Genomic DNA, 22,297 nt, shown 5'->3' on the forward strand with positions numbered 1-22,297 from the left:
CCAAAAAATAAGGTCATTTCCCACAGCCTCACACCAAAAAACGCTCAGCCCCAACAGGGAAAATCGCCAGTGACCCGTGTCTGAAATCTCCAATCACATCATTTCCGATCGACTAGCAGAGCGTGGAGCCTGCCCAGGTACACAGAGGTGCACCTGAGCTTCCTTCCCCAACCTCACGGCAGCAAAGTGGCAGTGAAGGCGGTGCCAACCATGGGAAACATCTAAAGACCCTGCCCCCACGTGGACGCTGCCAGCCCCTAACCTGGGTCGGGTGCACCATTGGAACCTGCTTTTTCAAAAGCCCGGTTGCCTTTAGGCCTCGGACAACGACGTCAGCCTTTTTGAATCCTCGCCAACAACTTAACTGGTTAGAAGTTCCCCTCCTGAGCTGGTTGACCGTCTGCCAGGAAGGGGAGCGGCCAGTGCCGGCTTTGTGCACAGAAACGCCACTGTCCCTACACCTCACCTACTGACATCAAGAGCTGGCTGAGCACGGGTCAGACTGGGAGACTTCTGCACGACCGGCTGTGCGGATGACAAGCCCTCACCCTTCATTGCTGCTGACCTGCCTGGCGTCACCCTGGCCACTGCCAGCTAGACAGACCCCACCCACAGGCCCAGGGGCCCCGCCTGACACCAGACACAGAGGCCAACGCGAACGCGGCCAAGAGACCAGGGTTATTTTAGTCACTGTTAGTGGAAACCATGCGTAGGCCAGACACTAGAGGCAGAACAGCATTTGGTTTGAGACTGGTTTTTAATCAGAAGTGCTCATCTTCGATCTGTGTGCGCTTTGCAACGCTGGGGGCCTCAGAGGGAGACGGTCCCTTGGCTCTGGGTAAAATACGCATTTTCTTGATTTTATTTAAACAATGATGAAACCTAGAGAGGAACAGCCTAGCCCAGCTGTCCTCCGTTTTCACGGTCCTCAAGGCTTTGCGGCCAGTCGTCACCGTTGGGGACGGCCATGCTTGGCACGAGAGAACAGCCATGTTGTGAGAGGGAGGGAGCGGCCTCAGGCCCTGAGGCTCAGTCCTTCCAGAGACGCGGGAGCTGGGACCACGTTCCCACCCAACCCCGGGTCCTGCTGGGAGGGGGGCCTACGTGCCTCGGAAGAGACGGCCGACAGTGCCCAGCATGCCCAGGGCAGCCCCACGGAGCCTCCGGGGAGGCCCAGCCTGCGTTTCAAGGCCATGCACAGAGCTTGCTGCTTCTGTGATTCTGGGAGCAAAGGAAGGCCAGAGTCGCCAAATGTGCTGAAGCGGGGGTGGTGGGGGGTTGTTATTTTAGAAAAGGGCTGGTCAGGGAGAACGCTATCACGAGACACAGGCCACGTTTCATGGGACACCTCAGGTTGGTCTCTACATGAAGGCACCACAAAGCTGCCCCTTCCCTGAGGCCCCCGCCCCGAGTGTGAGGGCTCAGCGCAGTCCAGCCGACAAGGACGAGCAACTGGGAAGGAACAGAGTCCGTCCACCCCGGGAAGCCACATGCCCTGGTAGGCAGGTGCAGCCTGGAGGGAGGGCTGAACAGAACTCCAGCAGGTCTGTGCACAGGCACGCGGGGCTCCGCTCTTCAGGAGACAGCAAGATCAGAGCAAGCTCACAGGGGTCCCCAAATGAAGGGGTCAACATGACACAGGGACAATGCCAGCGGAAGGGTCAGCGCCGAGGGTCTGCATGCTGGAGGCTCCCTGAGGGTCCTGGTCTCCAAAGTGCGCTCCCTACGTGCAGCGTCCAGAAAGCCCCCCCACCCCCCGCAAAGGGACGTCACGCTCACCTGGCACAACCCCTTCTGCTGCTTCGCCCCTCTCAAGAGCGGCACCTGTGTAAACCAAGCAGGAGGAACAGACGCAGGTCATCTCAGAGGGTGCCCTGTCCTGGTTCTGAGACCAGTGGCTGCAGCTCAGGGTCTGACACCAGTGAGTGCGGGGCAGGGGCAGGGCGTGAACTAAGTGAATGCCTGTCTGAACTGCTGCAGTGAAGGTCTAGGTTCTAGAGCCTGAGAGAGGCCGGGCAGGCACACCGCACCGCAGGGACCGGGGTCGGGTGATGCTTGCAGGGCCTCCGAGCTGCTGGGAGGCCTGCAGTGGCGTTCCCTAGTGACCCGTATCATTGGCCCCATTCCACTGATTTGGAAACTGAGATCAGGGTGAAATGCCTTTGTCCAAAATCCAAGCAAGTCGGTAGACAAGTGGGTCCCAAGCCCGACTCCCTGGAGCCCTTATTCCACACACAGTGCCCCACCTGCCCATGCTGTGTTGAGGGCACCAAGGCCCTCTGGCTCACTTCCTGCAGAGGGGATGGTGGAGCCCGCACACCTCACCCATGACCCCTTCCATCGGCTGGAGGCAACAGACTCTGTTGCGCTGTGAACCTCCCTGGAGCAGGATTTTGTTTTCCCTAGAAAATGGCCAATTTCTCCAGTTCAGTCACCTACATGCCCTGCAGCCCGTCCTCTAAGGCGGTTTGTTCTGGTTCTGTTGTTTGTTTCAGACATGCTCAGCTTTCCCATTGCTACTGGCAGATATGTGGGCGTCCACGGAAAGCGTCTGGGGAGGCCGCGCAGAGGCTCCTACGAGGAGGTGGGTGTTCCGGTCAGAGGCCGCGTCTCCTGAGCGCACATTGCTGCCCTCCCAGCCCAGGCCGCCCGCCGCAGGGCGGTGGGCCATCAGGAGGCGAGGGATTGGATGTTCTTGAGCATTTCCTCGAAGGCCTGTGGGGACGGCGCGTCCGCATTCCGGAAGGCGGCCTGGACCCTGCTGTACAGGCTGAAGGACTTCAACTCCAGCCAGATGAACCCAAAGCGATCCTCGTCGAACAGGACGAAGACCCCGGGGGTGCGCTCGGGGCTGGTGAAGCCGTGGCCGGCGATGAGGCCCGTGCCGTAGAAACTGAACAAGGACAAGAGGGAAAGCGCGGGGAGAGGGGATGAGCGGGGCCTCGAAGGCGCGTGCTGGCCCAAGCCCATCACCCGTGGTCCTGGACGTTCTGGAACATTCTCCATTCCACCTCCAGGCCACTTCCACCATCTGCCAGCAACTCTGCACAGAGGTGGGGCCCTGCGCCTTCGGGGAGGCCGGCGTTCACCCCACACAGTCGGGCTCACCCCGCCGACCACTGCTCTCTCTCTACCAGCTCACCCAACGAAAGGACGAGGGTCCCAGGCAGCCCCACCTCGTATTCTCTATCCCAAAGTACATGTCTTTATGATGCAGACCCAGGTAACAGAAATCTCAATCCCCGGAACAGTTAGGTCCACGTATGAACAACTCAAATGTAATCGATAATGATTTATTGGCATGCAACTGACATTAACCAGAAGCAGAACTTTCAAATACCCATTACAGCCAAGTTTTGAGACTCAGGCTGTAATATGTTTATTTCTTTCTTGCAAAGAACAGGTGACGAGGAGTTAGGGGCTGGCCTGAACCTCCCAATGCGTGGAATGGTGCCTGGGACGCCCACCTCTGCCCACCATGCTGAGGCTCTGCCTGGAGGGAGGGGGACAGCAGCCCTGCGCCTGAGGGCCCATGGCTCAGAGAGTTTCGGGGGGGGTGCACCAAGCTTAGATACACAGAGACGTGTGTTGCGCAGGCACTGTGGCAGTGCCAGAGAACGCATGCGCCCCTCCTGGCCGAGCCCCTGATGTTTCGCACCGGGTGGAGGACATCCCATGACACAGCCGGGGGCTGGGCCAGAGCTTCCAGGCCGGCGCTGCCAGAGGGCTCTGAGCTGGCCCTGAGATGCTGCAAGTCGTCAAGTTTCCCCGGGATAACAAAGCCTTTTCCTTTATGACCTTTCAAAAATTCACACATTCACTATGTGTACATCTCCCTCCAGAAAACCCAAATTCAGCCTCTTTTATCACAACTGTATTAGCATGAAGAAAATGTAATGAATTTTTTCCATCAAGACCACGCAGACACCTAAATTCCCTTTGGGGAGCTCGGCGTGCGCCCGCCTGCGTGCGGAAAGCCTAGGAGACCACTGCGGGCACACGAGAGGCAGCAGATGCCCAGAGGTAAGAAAGAAACCTTCACACGCGACGTGACAAAGGCAGAGAAAAGTCGGCTGTAATAATCTGCCAGGAGACCGACAGGTTCCTCCCTCAATGAACCCCGAGGTGACTGTCCGTGAGAACTCTCTATGGCGATGCAATGTTCTAGACCTGCGCTGTCCGACACACGAGCGGCTGCTGAGCACCTGGAATGTGGCCAGTGGGCCCGAGGGCCTGAATTTTCATTGTATTCTCTGTAGTTAAACTAAACAGCCCTGGAGTGCAGGGGACCGGGGCAGGGCGTGCATCTCTAAGACAGGACCGTGCAAACAGCACGCCAAGTGAGCAGCTAGCAGCAGCGGGCAGGCCCTGTCCCAGACCGGGGCCCACGGCCTCTGTGGGGAGGCTGTTAGAGCCGGGGAGAAACCACACGAAGAAATGAGGAGGCGGTGAGACCCCAGGACAGGCCTTCCCTGCAAGGCCGTCCAGGACGCCGCGAGCAGGCTTTCCGGGGAGGCGCGGGGAGGGACGCCACGGCCTGCTTTCAGTGCTACCCGACGTCTCACCTGTCTGCCTGTCTACCTTTGACCTCAGCAGCTGTGCAGTGAGAGACGTTGGGGAGGAGGCCCCCTGCCTGGCAGCTGAGCCCCCCAGAGGGGTGAGGGGACAGGAGCCTCACAGTCTGCTCGGCCCGAGCTGGGACCCGGCCCAAGTAGGCAGAGCTTCCCCACCAGTGCAGGGCCCCCAGCGCGGGGTCGGCCCCACCCCAGGCCACCTCCCTGCCGGCCGGGCAGAGCCCCCTCCGGGAAGCCCCGTCTTGCCCGCCCCGCGGCATCCTTACCACATCCTGCAGGTCCGGGGATAGTCCTCGTTCCTCGAGCTCACGCCCACCGGCAGCACAAACGGCTGCCCCTGCCCCGACTGGGCGGGCGGCTCAGCCGCGGCCTCGGCCCCTCCATCCCCGGGCCCCTTGGCCTGCTCGGCGGGTGGCTCCGCGCAGGGCTGGGGGCTCTGCCGGCCGAGGCCCGCGGCGTCCTCGGGCCCACCTTCCTGCTGCTGCTCCTGGCGCACCTGCTCGCGCACCTCCAGGACGATGCGCGAGAGCTCGTTAAAGTCGCGGAGGCTCTCAATGTCGGGCAGGTGGATGCGGTGCCTGAGGTTGATCTCTACTGTCTGCTGACCGGCAGGGATGTTGGGGTCACCCTGCGGAGCCAGCGGGCGGCGGTCAGCAGGCTCAGAGACCGCGGCCTCCAGCCCCGGTCACACCTCCGGCCGAGGGCGCTCGCTCAGCCTTCCTACTGATTTGGCGGCAACCCCTTACAAGTCAGAAGATCCTAGAAGCCCTTACAAAGCAGCACCCAGCGCAGGCAGCCTTCCGTGAAGGACCTCTGAGGACAGGGAACAACAGCACCCACGAGTGACCCTGGGAGGGCCCGCAGGCACATCTGCACCCAAAGACCTCAGGTGGGAGCCAGCCTGCATGACAGCTGAAGAAATGCGCGGCCTAGAGAGGTCCACGGACCCTCCCCGGTCAGACGGGGGTCAGGCCGGAAACACCAGCCCAGACTGTCTGCCTGGAACACGAAAGCTCCCCAGCATGAACCTGGGAGAACGCCCAGGCCCTCGTCCACAGGGAGCCCGGCCAACGGAGCTGCGAGCAGTGCCCTGTGAGGACCAGGAAGAGGCCTGCTCTGCGCCTCCACAGAGACTCCCCCCCCACACCTGCACAGCAACAGGCGAGCACGTGGATAGCAGCCCCTAGAGCGGGTGACAGAGGGCCCGTCATCTGGGACGCCCACTCAGCTCAGAAATCCTCCCACTGCGTTCCCGAGCTGCTGAGGCCAGGATGGGCCACGGGGGCCGGAGTGCTAATGCAGAGGGTGTCCACCATGGCCACACCTCAGGGTCACCCAGGGAGCTCCTGGAGCCCCTCACCCGGCCCACCCCCATTAAATCAGAATCTCTGGGATAGGGCCCCAGCATCAGTGTCTCCTCCACCTCCCCAGGGATCCAGGGTGTGGCCAGGGCTGAGAGCCGTGTGGTAAGGCTGCCTTGGAAACATTCAGAATCGCCGGGGGATCCTGTGGAAGGCAGGCCCTGGATCAGCAGGTCTGGGTGGGGCCTGCGTTCCCAGCAAGCTCCCCGGGAAGCAGTGCCACGGTCCGGGGCCCACACTGAGCAGCCAGGGTGCGGCCCGAGTCACACTACACCACGCCGATGTGATGGAGTCCGCACGGTGCTGGGCCTGCCAGGGCAGCCCCTGGACTCACCGTGATCTTCGTGCCCCTGGCGTGCTTCCCGTGGAAGCTGAGCATGACGATCTCCAGGCCGTGGCTGCCGTAGGTGCCCTTGAAGAGGCCAGGCCTGATCAGGTCGTCCGGGTGGCTGGGCGGGAGGTAGATGCGGCGGTAGGTCAGGCAGTTGCTACAGGGGGAGCGGGCAGCATGAGAGCTCGGCCACAGAGCCGCACGGGAGCAGGGGCAGGAGTACGGAGCTCATGCGCCTCCGGCCATGCTGCATAGGGCGGGCTGGGCAGGGTGGCCCAGGGCAGCCAGGGTGAGCTCCCCACTAGGGGCACCCCTCGTTCCTGAGCTATGCCCCCCCACATGTGCACAGCACACCTCACACCTTCTCCATCACCCTGGGGCAGGGACCCCTGAGACTGCAAAGGGGCTAAACAGGGGCCATGCGACAGGGTCCGGGGGCAGAGGGCACGGCAGCAGGGAGGCTAAGAGGCCCCCCAGGTGGACATGGGAAAGCAACTATGAGGCTCTAACACACAGGCCAGGCCCGTGACAGCACACAGCTGGTGGGTGATGATAGTCCAACAGACAGAAAACAGACACCGAGGTGGGCCAGGAGACAGGGAGTGTGCTCACAGTACCCTGAGAAAAAGACCATGTTCACAGTACGCAGAGAGAGGGACTGTGCACACAGCACCCACCAGGAGACCGTGTTCACAGTACCCAGAGAGGGACTGTGCACACAGCACCCACCGGGAGACCGTGTTCACAGTACCCAGAGAGGGACTGTGCACACAGCACCCACCGGGAGACCGTGTTCACAGTACCCAGAGAGGGACTGTGCACACAGCACCCACCGGGAGACCTGTTCACAGTACCCAGAGAGGGACTGCGCACACAGCACCCACCGGGAGACCTGTTCACAGTACCCAGAGAGGGACTGCGCACACAGCACCCACCGGGAGACCTGTTCACAGTACCCAGAGAGGGACTGCGCACACAGCACCCACCGGGAGACCTGTTCACAGTACCCAGAGAGGGACTGCGCACACAGCACCCACCGGGAGACCTGTTCACAGTACCCAGGGAGGGACTGCGCACACAGCACCCACCGGGAGACCTGTTCACAGTACCCAGAGAGGGACTGCGCACACAGCACCCACCGGGAGAGAGCCTGTGTTCACAGTACCTGAGACAGAGGCCGCTCACACCCAGCGAGGGGCTGCACTTACTCATACTGACTGGTGTAGATGAACTTCATCAGGATGAGCTCCTGCATGTGCTCGTGGAAAATATCCTCCAGCGTCCGCCCCCATTCTTCCCTCAGCCACGTGCGGAATTCCTTCGAGAGAACACAGGTCACGAAAACCGCCACAACACTAGGGCTCGGAGAGGCTGTGATGCTGAGTTCACGGGATGAAGACAGAGGCCGGGCAGGAGGGAGGGGGGCTGCTGTGTGTTTGGTCTCCCAGCTCCTGGCCTCCCTTCCTGTTGAGGCGTGGCGCCAGGGGCTCTGGTCCCCACTTCCCCCACCCGACTTCAACAGGAAGGAAGCGCAGGGACCGTGGGGGTCCATTGGGGAGGATGGGGCCGCAGCCCATGTCGAGAGCGCCCAGGAGGCAGCTGGGCAAGCCTCGCTTCTGTGCCACCCACACAGGTGGCGTCTACACTGAGCCTGGTTCTCAGGTTTCTGGGGGAGTGGGCACAGCAGACCCCCGTGCCGGCCAAGTCAGCAGAATTGCCTTCTGCAGCCACCAATGAGGAACAGGACAGGGACAGGCGGGGCAGAGAGTGTGGGCGGATTTTCCTTTTTAAAATGTGCCTTCAGGGCTTCCCTAGTGGCGCAGTGGTTGAGAGTCCACCTGCCGATGCAGGGGACGCGGGTTCGTGCCCCGGTCCGGGAGGATCCCACATGCGGCTGGGCCGGTGAGCCATGGCCACTGAGCCTGCGCGTCCAGAGCCTGTGCTCTGCAACAGGAGAGGCCACAACAGTGAGAGGCCCGCGTACCGCAAAAAAAAAAAAAAAAAAATGTGCCTTCACTGGGATTGACATATACACACTGCTATATATGAAATAGATAAGTAATAAGGACCTACTTGTATAGCACAGGGAACTCTACTCAATACTCTGTAATGATCTATATGGGAAAAGAATTTTAAAAAGTGTGGATATATGCATATGTATAACCGATTCACTTTGTACAGCAGGAAATAACACCACATTGTAAATCAACTATACTTCAATAAAATTTTTTTAATAAAGTAAAATAAAATGTGCCTTCACAGTTATGTTCAGTAAGTATATTTGTAAAAAGAAAACTCTTATGAATACCTCATCCGCAAAGTCCAATAATTCATTATGGAATCGAACAATGAAGGATATTTAGTGCTTAACAGCTTCATTCTGCACACCTGACGTTAACTAATCCACAGCTCTGGGATCCTAACTCAACAGTGTTTCTAATGAATATCTAGAATTAGCTCTACAAACAGAAGCAAAAGCAATTTACAAAAAGAAAAAAAAAAGCTACAATCTGTCAATTGCTTTAATACGTTACTGCCCAAACCCTGGCAAAGAAGAGAAATTACTAGTGACTGAAATAAACAACTATTAGAACTACAAGGTCAATATATAAAATTAACTGAATTTTTGTATACTAGCAGCACAAAACTGGAAAGTAAAAAAAAACTTAAAAATCCTACTTACAACCACCTCAAAAGCCATAGGACTTAGGAATAAACATTACAAAACGTGTGATACCTCTACTCCGAAAACCACTAGATGCTGCTGAAAGGCGGGGGAAGAGGCCTACAGAGCAGAGGCACCTGCGAACCGGGAGACTTGGTATTAGGTCAGCAACTGTCTCCAAACTGATCTACAGACTCAACATCAGGCCAATCGTAATCCCACCATGCTTTCTGTAGAAACTGACAAGCTGATTCTGGAATTCGTTTGGAACATCCACAGCAATCTTGCAAAAGAACAAGGTTGGAGGATGTACACTAGCGTGCGCTGTGACCCACTACAAGATGACAGTAACCGAGACGGTACCTGAGCAAGAGGGCAGAACTAAAGACAGAGCCTGGAGGGAGGCTAACCTAGTGGTTACGATTCCGGGCTTTGGCTGCCATGGCCTGGTTGGGGAACTGAGATGCCGCAAGCTGTGCAGCCAAAAAATAAGAGAGAGAGAGAGAGCTTGGAAACACCAACGTGTGTCTCAGGAGCGGACTTTCGATCACAGCATCCAAGCCACCTCCCAGGGAAAGAAAGTCTTTTACACAAATGGTGCTTGAACAACTGCACAACCACAGGGAGCAAAGGAGCCCCGATCCCCACCTCACACCACACACAGGAACCATTCAAGATGGGTCACAGACCGAAAAGTAAAGTGAAGCTACCAAACTTCTAAAAAGAAGAGAGAGAGAGAGAGAGAGAGAGACACTCTCTTTGCAACTGGAGGGTAAGCAAAGTTTTTTAAGACAGAAAACAATAACCACTAAGGAAGAAACTTGACAAATTAGACTTCACCCAAATCAAAATCTTCCACTTAAGTGGCTTAACTCATGAAGGGTAGGCCCTTAAAAAAAAAATCAAATAGAGAAATAACAGATAAAAATGGAAGTAAAAGAATGTAGTGATTTCAGTGTTGCCATGGTACATAATCAGACTTGAGCTAAATACCATGAAGCTGGCCTGTGAACAACCATAATCTTATTTACTTTGCATGAGAAGGTCAGTCATTAAGAATACCAAGCAGACCCAATTACTCAGAACAAATATGCTTACTATGAAATTATCTTACCAGATATGTATCCACAAGGAAAAACACAGGGGCCTAGAACATATCAGACAAGACTAAGTCCACTATGGACCCAGGGCTCGTCCACCACGGCCAACACCGCCCCATCACTGCTTCACTCTGCACAGCGGCCTAGGAGCTGGGTGCTAACGTCTTCCCTGTTCTACAGAGGTTTGGGGCTTGGAAAAGTCAACAGACCTTTCCAGAGCCACCCAGCTAGCAGATGGCAGAATTAAACCTAACCAAAGACCCCGTGCTAACCGGTCTCATCTCTGCCAGGGCCAATGCCAAGGCTGGCAGGAACGTGGTGAGGCAGGGGGCTCACGTGCCCTGGTGGGCTGTAAACGGGGACCAGCAAACTGACAGCACGTAAAGAGAATCTGGAATATCTTCAGGGCCTTTTACCCAATTCCATTGCTGTACAATCCAAAACCACAACGTTTTTGCAGAGTTCAGGCAGAGTGGGTCACAGTAATAATGCCCGGCATCTCTCCTGGGCGGCTCCGACCAGCTCTGGCACTAAGTCATTCAGCGTCTTACTCAACCCTCCAGAATCACTCGGCACCGCAGGTAATCTCATGGCTCCATTTTACAGACAAGGGCTGAGGCTCCCAGAGGCTAAGTCACTGAGTCACATGGTCAGGAGGGTAACAGGGGAATATCTGACCACAAACCCCAAGTCCAACTGCAGGATGGTCACACACCTACAGTCATTACAGCGCAGCAGATGACAGATGGAACGCTGCATTAAAAATAAAGTTTGTAGGGACTTTCCTGGTGGTCCAGTGGTTAAGATTCCACACTTCCAACGCAGGGGGCATGGGTTCAATCCCTGGTCAGGGAACTAAGATCCTGCAGGCTGCGCAGCATGGCCAAAAAAAAAAAAAGTTCGTAAAGAATTCTAATGAGACTGGGAAATGTTTCTGGAATAACGGTTAAGCTAAAAAAAAATAGAAAAACTATCCAAATTAGATAGTTAGACTGCAATGACATCATGAAGGCTGAAGAAAACTTGAAGGGATGATGGAGGACAGGCACGGAGGCCGCTCCTCGTGGGGCTGTGTCAGCACTCTTTTCCCTCCCGATTCTGAGGATTTCGGATCTGATGATGACGAGGTATCATTTTAGGAATGTGGCGAGAAAGTACATAAGACAAAGGAAAGCAAAATAAAAGCCACTTGTGTGCAACTGAGGGGAGTCCAGCGCCAGAGCCTTCTGCAGGGCCGAGCAACCGCAGGTAGGGCCAGGCCACACGCCCTTCCCTACCTCTGCTCCCCCTCACAGCACCCCCCCCACCCCCGATTTCCAGAAGCCTCAGGCTGCAGGGCCTGGACGGGCGCGGGCAGGGAGGGAAGAGCCAGGAAGAAGAGCAGGCAGCGTCTGCAGCGGGAGCCAGAGAGCAGACGCACTGCTGGGGTCTGGACGGGCGAAGGCCTGAGCTGCTCTCAAAGGCCCAGGAGATGAAGCTGCAGTTTGAGCAGCACAGGGAGGGCCCCCAGGAGGGGCACGTAAGGAGCAAGCAGGACACCCCAGTCCTGAGGGGCCAGATCCCGCCGCAGGACGTGGCCTTGGAAGGTGCACAAAGCTGGCAGAAGTCCCAGAACTGGGGACCGGGATAGGGAATGCGGTGGTTGGCAAGCCTCAGGACGCAGCTTATGCAGAGCTGGCCTTGGGTGTTGACGAAGGGATCACAGCCAGCACGGCCTGCAGGGGCTGGGGCGGGCATCTCCACAACTCTCCACGGTACCAAGGACAGCCTTCTGCCTGGAGACAGTGATAAGCAAGGCCCGTTCACCTTCCTACCCTCCTAGGCCACCAGGAGTCCTCCATTCCCTTGGGAAGCACCCTTGTGGCCCAGAATTTTAAGTGACTATCAACCATCAGAGCACAGAGCAGCCCGGAATCCAGGGCCGAGACTTTCACCTCTTCTTCAGAGCTGTCAGGACACACGGCAGTGCCCACCTCACGGCTCCTCCTCTCTCCCTGGAGCCTGAAGCCACGCTCTGGGTCTGAAAAACTCAGCTACAGAGTGAAGATGTTTCAGGCTGACACAGGAATCCATGGGAGAACCCGTCCCCCAGTCCCCCAGCTCCCCCCTTGGAGGGCAAGAGGGAGGGAGACAGGAGACGGCACAAGGAGCCAGCAAAGTGGCCCCGGGCAACTGAGATGGACAGAGTGACTGTGCCTCACACAGCAAGCCCCCCTGCCCCCATGACTCTAGGATGGATCCCTCGGCACCTCAGGCAGCCCAGCCCCTGCTCTGCCTGCAGACGTGCGGCATCTCCCCACCCCAGACCGGCAGGAGTTCCAAGTCCACTATTAAATGATTCCGAGGCCTAGAGAGAAAAGAAAGGCTCCCCAGTTCTAGAAGCCAGCAAAAGACTGCTCCTAAAGCCAAAGACAGCACAAAAAATGTTAGACCACGCCCGTTCATCAATGCAGAAGTCCTAAATAAAACAGGATCAAAGAGCATCCAGGAGCAGAGAGAACTGTACCCCACGATCAAACAAGCTCTCTTTTCACGACTTCAAAGTGGTTAGAAATCTATTAACATAAGTCATCACATTACTAGATTAAGGGGAAAAAAAATCACCTGATGGTTTCCACAGATGCTAAAAAAAACTGGTAAATTCAACATCATTTCTCAATTAAAACAAAGCCCTCTTAATAAAACACGAATAAACAGCTCCATCCCTAGCATAATAATGTATATCTTGACCCCAAGGCCACCTTGCTGCCTCGTGACAGGACCATGTGAACCACACCCACCACTAGACAAGGGTGCTATCCTCACCACAAGGGGTCAAGGAAGAAGGAAATGTCATTATTTGCAGATAATCAGTATTATCCTGGAAAACTCAAGGTAATCAACTCAAAGATGCTCATAAATGAAAGAGAAGGCAGTAAGATGGGTGGGTACAAAATTAATATGCAACAGCTTTTATATATAAAATCACCAGCTGAAAGATACGAGAGCCAAGAGTCCATTTACAACAGCAACAAAAGACCAGACGCTTTACAACAAACGTGCACGATCTACGCGAAGAAAATCAAATTCAAATGGCAGCACAGGACAAAGATGGCATTTTGAATCGTAGAGAAAACCTGCATCACTCAGCACCAGTGCTGGGGTGACTGAGGGGTACCTGCACTACAGCCAAGGTGGGCTGAAGCTCACTCTACAGAATAAACCCACAGAACCAGCGATAAATGTGGGAAACAAACGCGTGAAAATGAAAACACGAGCGCGTCTGTAAGTATAATTTCAAAGTGGGGAAAGGATTTTAAGATGACATCAAACTAAGAAGCTATTCACGGGCTTCCCTGGTGGCGCAGTGGTTGAGAGTCTGCCTGCCGATGCAGGGGACATGGGTTCGAGCCCCGGTCCGGGAAGATCCCACATGCCGTGGAGCGGCTGGGCCCGTGAGCCATGGCTGCTGAGCCTGCACGTCCGGAGCCTGTGCTCTGCAACGGGAGAAGCCACAACGGTGAGAGGCCCGCGTACCACAAAAGAAGAAAACAACTAAGAAGCTATTCAGGAAGGGGAACTCCCTGGCGGTCCAGTGGTTAGGAGTCTGCGCTTTCACTGCCCAGAGCCCAGGTTTGATCCCTGGTCGGGGAGCTAAGATCCCGCAAGCCACACAGTGTGGCCAAAAAAAAAGGAAAAGACAGATACAACTGCAAATATAAAAATTAAAAACTAAATTCTACAAGTGAAAACATACCTCATTTCAAACCAAAAGACAAAAGAATGAAGGAGGAAAAAATATTTGCATCTCGTATCTTGAAGGGTTCACTTCCTCACAGGATGAAAGCTCCTACAAATCAATTAGAAACATAACAACAGCAAACAGAACCAGGCAAAGGATATGAACGCAGATTTCACAGAGGAGGAACCACAGGACACTAATCTTCGCCTCAGACATAAGAGAAACGCAGAGTAACCACCGAAGTCAGGATGCCAACAAAGCATTTTATTCTCACCTTAACTTCCAGGTGTTTTTCTAGTTTCCACAAGGAGCATGTTATTACCTTCATAATGAGAAAAAATACCATTCCATCTCCAAATTGGTGAGGCCACACACGGTAGTTGGCTCACAGGAACTTTCTCTGATCCCAGAGTGTGTATTTCCAGAAATCCATTACATGGTCCTTTTAAGGTCTCAACAGCTGAGGAGGTTCTATTCTTGGAAAATATGCTGTTGACGTGTTTCACTTAAAAGTGGACTTGGAACATCCACTGATGTGTATGTGGTTGTATGTGAGACTGTGAATGACAGTGTTATTAGGGAAGGAAGCACGTCATTACCATCACCTTCACATACCATGCGTTCGGGAAAACAAGGGCCTCGTCTACCCTCAACAGATTCCAAGCAGCACGTGTGTACTCTCGTCTGCGCTGTCTCCCCGCAGACCCCTGGCTACCAGGGACCCAGCAGACTCAGAGACGCTAAGAGATGCACCCGACAAATACATGCAAGCTGCAGCGAGCATCCTGTATTTAAAGGTGTGAGGTTTTCCTAAGAAGGTTTCGGGATGGCGGTCTAACTAAAACTCAAAGGCGATGTGAGATTACTCGCGCAGAAAGGAAACCCGAAGACACTCACGCAGGCTCATCCACCACATGGCTGTGGACCGGGAGCCTCCACCACAGGGTTCACACCAATAAAGGCCTCCGGTCTCCCTGCCATTCACATCCAGGAAGAGACCCCACCGCCCACGGGCCTGTTGTCAAAGGGGCGACGGAGAACCAGGTAGAGAACTATTTCTACTCGGCCCGTTCATCCTGGGGGTGGTGGGGACTCAGAACCTGGGCCCAGCACACACGCCCACAGCGCCAGCATGATCCCGGGAGGCGGCCCTCCCTTCAAACCACCCACCCTCTCAGCTGCCCCGCAGGACAGGAGGGTCCGGCCTCACCTCCTGCCTCCCACCAGACATCCTGTGGTGGTCCGTCTGGTTGCACTTGGTGGAGAACTCGTCCTTCTTCACGATCTTGAGTGTCCACAACAAGGAGAAAGGGTAACGAGTCAGCCCCTAACCCCCACCAGAGCAGGCGTGCACCAGTCCCTCCCGCACCCACGCATCCCACTCATCTACAGGACCCCAAGAGGCCACCAGATCGCGGCTGCTCTAAGAAGGAAGGTTGGAACCCCCCTGAGCGCACGCTTCCCTCCCAGGGGGCCAGGCGTCGCTGTCCCCCGGGGCGTCCGAGAGCAGCACAGAGGGGCTGGCGCTCTCCTACTGAGATAGAGAACAGGCTTGCTCCCGGGCTGGCCACCTGCCAGGCCCACATCCGAGAGCAGAACGTCTGGTTCCAAGTTGATGCCCTTGCGAAGAGGAGAAAAAGGAACAGTGAGGAATCTCGCTTGGAAGGACAATTGGCTCTAACCAGAGGCAGAATCAGGGGAGGCTCCGGCAAGTGAATCTCTGAGGAGCGACAGCGGCATAGCGCACAGAAGGGCCGGGCCAGGGCCCGCTTCCCGGTCCTGCTGGCCGGCATGGGCGTGGTGCACAGCTGGGAAGACCCTGGCAAACAGCTGGCAGCAGGCCCGGGACGAAGTGAGGAGACCCAGCCCCTTACCTGCACACGCTGCCCCGCGTGCTCACCTGGACGTGGCCATTGTGGGGCCCCCTGTGGCCGTACATGCACTCCACCGTGGCCGACTTCCTCTCCATCAGGTGGATTCGGAACAAGGGCTTGAACCGCATCGGGTCGTCCACATGAGGGTCGTGGGGAGGCAGGTACATCCAGCCAATGATGAACAAGCCATCCACCTGTGCAGAGGTCCACACACGGCTGAGGGGGAGGCGGAGGCTCAGCATCCACACCCCCCAGATCACCACGAGGACCATTCCTGTCTTCACACTCCGGTCCCGCGGGGACCCTGGGGCCCCATCTAGCGCAGCAGGACGAGCACGGCCCCGCCCACCAGTGTGTGTTAATGGAAAAGTGGTTTATGAAACATGGTGACTAAAGTTGATAACGCTGCTCTATCACTGAAATCTACTAAGAAATAGAACTCAGTGCTCTCCCCACCCCTCAAAAAAAAAATAAAAATGTGAGGTGATGGGTACGTTAATTAACTAGACAGGAGAATCCTTCCACGGTGTACTTGTACATCAAATCAGATCACCACAATGTACGTTTTATACATCTTACAGTTTTGTCAATTATACCTAAACAAAGCTGAAAAAGTAACTAAATGTTTTAATAGAAAATGTAGTGGTTAGCCCCAAATCCGAGCAAACCTTTTAGAGAGAACTTCCAGCTATGAAGTGGGGGTGGGTAGGTGCCGGGAGCACAAGCTAAAAGACATAAGAAAGAAGCAGGAATGATCCAGGAAGTGCGACACCCAGTAGGGCAGCTGACCAGAGGAAAACGGGAGTGCTGCTTTCCACAGAAGAGACTCAGGAGGCAAAACAAAGCAGGCAGCACGAGGGCCTGCTTAGATCCTCGTTGTGAACAAGCCAGCTGTCGAAGGCAGTTCTGAGACCGTCAGGGAGCCTCGAGCATGGACTGGGCCTCAGGTAATCCAGGAACTACTGCCACTGCTGTGAGGCGTGGTCAGGACCTCACATGTGTGGGAACGTGCGAAACACCCACATGGTTAGAGATCCACACTGAAGTACAGACATGAACTGACACGGGCCTGGGATCTGCTTTAAAATACGGAAAAGAAAAGGCAAAGGGGCAGAGACAGACACCGTGAACCTGGCGCACTACGGCCAACCTCTGAGTCCAGGAGGTGGGCGTCTGTGGGCGTTCACCCAGCCATTCCCACTACCCTTGTATGTGTTCAAAATGGCAAATGATAAAAGTGGTGATCAGGTCAAAGGAGGGGGCAGTCTCCAGGCACGTTCTCAGTGGAGGGGAGGGGGTGGCCTCTGTAGCCCACTGGGGATGCCCCAGCAGTCGCTCCTGCCTTCCTGGCGGAGCCTGGGTCCCCAGCTTCCGGCTCTAGCGACAGAGGAGGGAACTTAATCGCTAACTGTCTGAGACAAGAGCCATTTGGCGGTGTTCTGTCATAGGCTCCATTTTCCCCTAATTATCCCCTGCTTTCAGAAGCCTTTTTTTTTTTTTTAACTCTATTACTCACTGCCAGTAAGACAAACAATCATCACCCTCCCCGACTAAAAGAAAGGAAAGAACCTGCCCACGCTGGGAGCTGTCTGTCTTGGCCCCTGTGAGAATGTTCTAAAAGCAAGGCTTCCCCAGTGATATTAAACAGAACAAATATAAAGCAAGTTTCTTAACAGATGTTTCCACCAAATTATAAAAAATATGAAGCAATATTTATCCCTGCCCAAACCCCACCTGGTGAGCAAAATACAGAGTGACGAAGTAACCAGTCACCCCGTGGCCTACGTGAACCAGGCTCGGGGGAGGCCACAGTGAGGCTCCCTGGGGGCCCCAAAGGCCACAGCAAGGCAGACCCGTGAGCCGTGACACGAGCTGCGGCCAGTCCCCTGGACTTGGCTTCTGGCCTGCCAAGCGCGTGTGCAGCGCCGGCCAAAGGGCACCTGGCTGTGTTTTCCCTGCACCATCAGCGGCGGCAACATCGAGGCCAGGCCCCTGCCCAGAGCTCAGCAAGTACAACGGCCCCACTCAGGTCCCGGCTTCTGTCCCAGAGGCACCACTCGTGCCTGGCAAGAGCACCGGCGAGGGCTGCATCCTGCTAGACACCGACACCAGTTAAGCCCAAGAAAAGTCAGATCTGAGTTTCTCAAATGGACCCAAAAATGAGCAGCTATTATATGCTTCTAGGCAAGTGACCTAGAAGCATATAAAAATTAAAACCAGAAGGCTCTTCTCCTGGCTACGACCAAGGAGCTTGTATCAAACAGCGCCTCCTGCTGAGACCAGCTATAAAGCCTGAACAAAGTAAAGTTAAAATGCTGCTTGTAGACCTCAGGGGGCAAGCCTGAAGAGAAGGGACAGACACCTGCCATGACACCAAGCCTAGGCCACTTGGTCCCCGGGTGGAGCGGGCCTGGCGTGGGCTTTCTGTCTAGGGCCAGCCTCCGAGGGCCCCACATGGCCTCCTTTTCTTTTAGCCTGCAGACCCGATTTAGGGCAACGAACCAGTGCACAAACCAACACTGGAGTGCCCCGGGGGTGTGAAGGCCGATGGCCCTGAGTGTCCAAGAGGCAGGGACCGGGGAAGGCATCCCGTCACCACGAAGTTCGTGGGCGTGGCAGAAGCCAAGAGCTACTTAAAATGAATCTCTGCTCGCTAGGAAAATAAAACCTGGCCCAATGAGTCTTTGCGAACAACTGGCCTGCCCCTTGGAGGGAGGACGCAGTCCCGTCCGCAAGAACCCAGGCCCGGCGCTCTGGGACTTACCACCACGTTCAGCAGTCCTCCATACGGCCCGATATCTGGCTGCCACAGTCCCAAAATGTGTCTGTATCGGTGAAGCACTACAGGGAGAGAGAGAGGACAGGACTTCATCAGAGCCAGCTGATCTTCACTTTACAGTCAATAATCGGAGGAAAGGGCGTGAGGAAGAGGAGGGACGTGTGAAGAAATCCCTCACGGAGGCTCGTAACAGAGCCTTGCAAACAAATGTGGATTCAAGCAAATATTACAAGTGTCTAAATCATTCTAAGAGTGAAAATGTAACAGACAACTGGGTCATTTTGAAACCCAGCCTCTGCGTATCAGCTCCAATGACAAGGAACTGCTGCTTCGAAGGACGTGCAGTGGGCGCCCCTGTGAAGCAATGAACCGCCCCTCCCGTCAGTCTACACAGCGGAGGAGACGTGGGACTCTTTACCAGGGGCAGAGTCCAAAACATCATGGGGCTGTAGAGTAAGATTTAATTGGATCATCTGTCTTTCTTTTACACACACACACACACACACACACACACACATTCCCCCTTATTTCAAAAGCAGCGCATGTATATTCACTGAGGGCAACGGGAGAAAAGGGCACCTGATGCCGACCTGAGACCCCACTGCACGGCCACGGCCAGCACAGTAAATGCCCTGGGAAGAGTCCTTCGCTTCCATTTCCTCTGCATGTGTATTTGTTGAGTGAACAGTGAACAAGTGAAAGAATGAGCAAACTGCACAAAGAAGACAACCAGCTCATGCAGGGCCCTGCCTGCCAGCTTCAGGGTCTGGGGTCTCTCTGCAGCCAGTGTGTGGTGGTAAAGTTTATATGTCAACTGGACTTGGCCATGGGGGGGCCAGACATTCGTAGTCAAACATTATTCTGGTATGTCTGTGTTCCCGGATGAGATTAACATTTAAATCTGTGGACAGAGAAAGCAGATTGCCCCCCCTAGTGTGGTGGGCCTTGTCCAATCAGTTGAAGGCCCGAGCAGAAGAAGGCTGGTGCTCCCACCAGTAAGGAGACACTCCTGCTGCCTGGCTGCAGGCTGGGATATCAGCCTTTTCTAACTTCGAACTCTAACTAAATCATGGGCTCTTCCTGAAGAGGACAAAACGGCTAACCCTCCCACAAACACAGGGGAATTTTCTCCTGCCCGACTGCGTTGAGCTGGGACATTTGGTCTTTTCCAGCCTCTGGATTCGAACTGAAACATGGGCTCTTCCTGGGTCTGGAGGCTGCCGGATTTCAGACTGGAACTACACCATCAGCTCCTGTGGGTCTCCAGCCTGCTGACTGGAGATCCTGGGACTTGTCAGCCTCCATAGCTGTGCGACCTAATTCCTTATAATCATCTCTTTATACATGAAGAAATTGGTTCTGTGTCTGAAAACCCTGGCTAATACTCAGTGGGAGCCATGGACGGTCTCCAAGTGCTGGAGCTGCATCATCACAACCGACTTCAGGAAGGAAGACCAAGCAGCAGAGCCCAGAGGGACCTGAGCCCAGACAGCAGTTCTCCAGCCACCACTTGGTCTGGGGAACAGAGAAGAGGAACATGAGGCCAGAACCATCCCAAGCCTGCAGGGCATGCCGACCGGCTGGTGGGAAAATACCAACCGTTCCCTAGGTTTCAGCCTAAAGACACACTTCTCTAAATGAGCCTCGATGGTCTGCATGGCACCTGCCACTCATGCCATGTGCAATCCTCTGAGTCGGTTTACAAGACACACATTAAAGTCAGTGGTTATTTTATGGCCATACCCTGATGGGTTTTGTGTTTGTTAAACAAGCAATAATAAGCAGGGTCAGGAGCCATAAACAAATACTGAACTCAGACAGTGCAACACACACTCAGGTGTTTAGGGGTGAAATTGACTGATGGCTGCCAGTTATCTTGAAATGCATCGCAAAACAGGATGGATGGAGGGACAGGTGTGTGGGAGTGAAGTGGAGCAGGGTGCTATGGAATCGGGTAAATGGGTGTTCACTGCACAATTCTTTCTACTTTTCTGTGTGTTTTTAAAATTTCACGATAAAATAGTGGATAAAAAATTAAATGGGCCCATATAGCATGGTCTTCTCTTGTCTCCCCTCCCCTCATCTCCCAACTTGACTGCTGACAACGTCTGGTTCTTTCCAAGATCAATCAATCTGATCTCAAAGCCCCTGGAAAGACTGTGCAAAGAATATGCCCCAGACTCAGCAATTCCCAAAGGGGAGTTCCTTGTTTTGCTCTAAAAGCAGCATCTCTTTGAAATAAAAGTTCAGCCTCCCATGTGTGCTTAGAGCAGCAACTGTCTCTGGATTTTAAGCTCTGTGCCCATTAGAAGACTCAGGTGTGCCCCTCGCCCCCGCTGACACGACGCTGGCTCGCCCAGCCTGGGCCCACCCAGGACAATCCGAGGGGAGGTCAGAGACCAACGTCGTCATGTGGACCGTGAGGCACGGGGTTTCCTCAGGCCACGTGACACCTGTGTTCTATAACGTGTTCTTTAAGAAGTCTCAGAGTTAGTCTGGCAGAAGTGACCTGAAAGACTCAGCAAGTCCAGGCAGCACTCAGACAGAAGGAGTCCACTTGAGTCACATGAAACTCTAGGTGTCAGGAGTGGGAGGGCAGCCTGTCCCCACGGCGACCTTGTGTGCCCGGGGCCTGCTGGGCAGGGCAGCTCTAAGGCGTCACCACCACAGGAGGTACGGAGCACGATGAGCTCAGGCACCGGCCCCTGTGCTCTCCTCTGACCCGCACCCGGACCCTGCCTAGGGCACACAAGGGGCCTGCGGGCTTAAGACAGAATCCACGGCACCTCCTGGCCCAGGCGCTGACCACACCCCAGGGCTCCTCGCCTGGAAGAAGATTCCAGCTCAACAAGTCCTCCCGACGCTGTTTCCAAACAACCACTGACCATGCAGGAGAGTAAACGGGATTAAGTCCCAATGACACCGGCTCAGGTGCAGACGGCGGGCTTGGGACCTAGGACAGCAAGTGGACTGGGTCAGACCCTTCGGGTGCTCTCCTGTCAGAGACAGGTGTGCTGAAAGGGCCCAGCTCTTAGAAGACCACAGAAGACAGGCATTCGTGGGCAAGGGAACCCAAACACCAGAGAACCACACTTAAACTCAGTCAGAATAACGACAACACTCCTGCTCTCAGCCCCACGAAGCAGGACTTGGGCCTTCCAGAATGAACACCAGCTCAGAGACTCTTCCAACCATTGATCCCCGAGGTCAGCATAGTTGTGTTCAGAAAACCATCCCTGGCTCTAACACAACCCTCCTATTCCCCAAAATAGGAACAACAGTCCAAGATGCCTAAGGGGCGGCTCAGCTCAGGAGCTAACAGGAAAAGAGTCCTAGGCAGGGTTCTCATCTGCCAACAGGAAGGGTCACTTAACAAGCCAAGTGGGAAACTCCGATACACTGGAAAACACCCAGCCCAAAAGATCCAGCTCTCCTTGCACAGCATGCTCTGATACTGAGCAGTCGCTTCCCTGCTGTCCTACCAGCAGCTGTCATTGCCCCCCACACTCGGGACAGCGGCCCACCACCCAGCAAGGCCATAACATCATTCTTGAATCACCACATCTGTCGCTGCAGAACTGAGGTTTCTTGCCCAAAGGCAAATCATACATGCAACTAATGGTACCTCCGGCCACCTGCTAGAAGCTTTTGGTAATTAGAATAAAATCAGAGGAGGGAACACTTCCAAACTCATTCTACGAGGCCGGCATTACCCTGATACTAAAACCAGACACAGACAGCACGATAAAACAAAATTACAGGCCAATATTCCTGATGAACATAGATGCAAAAATCCTCAACAAAATATCGGCAAACCAAAATGGATCATAAACCATGACCAAGTGGGATTTATCCCAGGGATGCAAGGATGGTGCAACATCCACTAATCAAT

The 22,297-nt window shown here is 54.8% G+C and overlaps 1 protein-coding gene across 6 annotated transcripts in view; it reads right to left on the bottom strand.

Annotated features, from left to right (window-relative positions):
• Positions 1-738: 738 nt before the first annotated feature.
• FBXO31 (F-box protein 31) overlaps positions 739-22,297 on the bottom strand; it is a 43,646-nt gene continuing 22,087 nt past the window's right edge. For 4 of the 6 annotated variants that reach the window (XM_089903388.1, XM_022582971.3, XM_022582969.3 and 1 more), the window contains 7 exons: positions 18,391-18,467; positions 15,653-15,820; positions 14,963-15,037; positions 7,475-7,584; positions 6,270-6,423; positions 4,841-5,202; positions 2,548-2,893 (listed from right to left, as the gene is read on the bottom strand). In XM_089903388.1, coding sequence (XP_089759514.1) covers positions 2,671-2,893; positions 4,841-5,202; positions 6,270-6,423; positions 7,475-7,584; positions 14,963-15,037; positions 15,653-15,820; positions 18,391-18,467 — 1,169 coding nt within the window. In that variant the 3' untranslated portion in view covers positions 2,548-2,670. Of the gene's footprint in view, positions 2,894-4,840; positions 5,203-6,269; positions 6,424-7,474; positions 7,585-14,962; positions 15,038-15,652; positions 15,821-18,390; positions 18,468-22,297 lie in introns of all 6 variants that reach the window. The other 2 variants (XM_022582972.3, XM_022582970.3) reach the window with 2 other exon arrangements.

Source organism: Delphinapterus leucas, chromosome 20 (assembly GCF_059928025.1).
Source record: "Delphinapterus leucas isolate spDelLeu-1000000601 "Yukka" chromosome 20, BTC_Dleu_Yukka2, whole genome shotgun sequence".
NCBI lineage: Eukaryota > Metazoa > Chordata > Mammalia > Artiodactyla > Monodontidae > Delphinapterus > Delphinapterus leucas.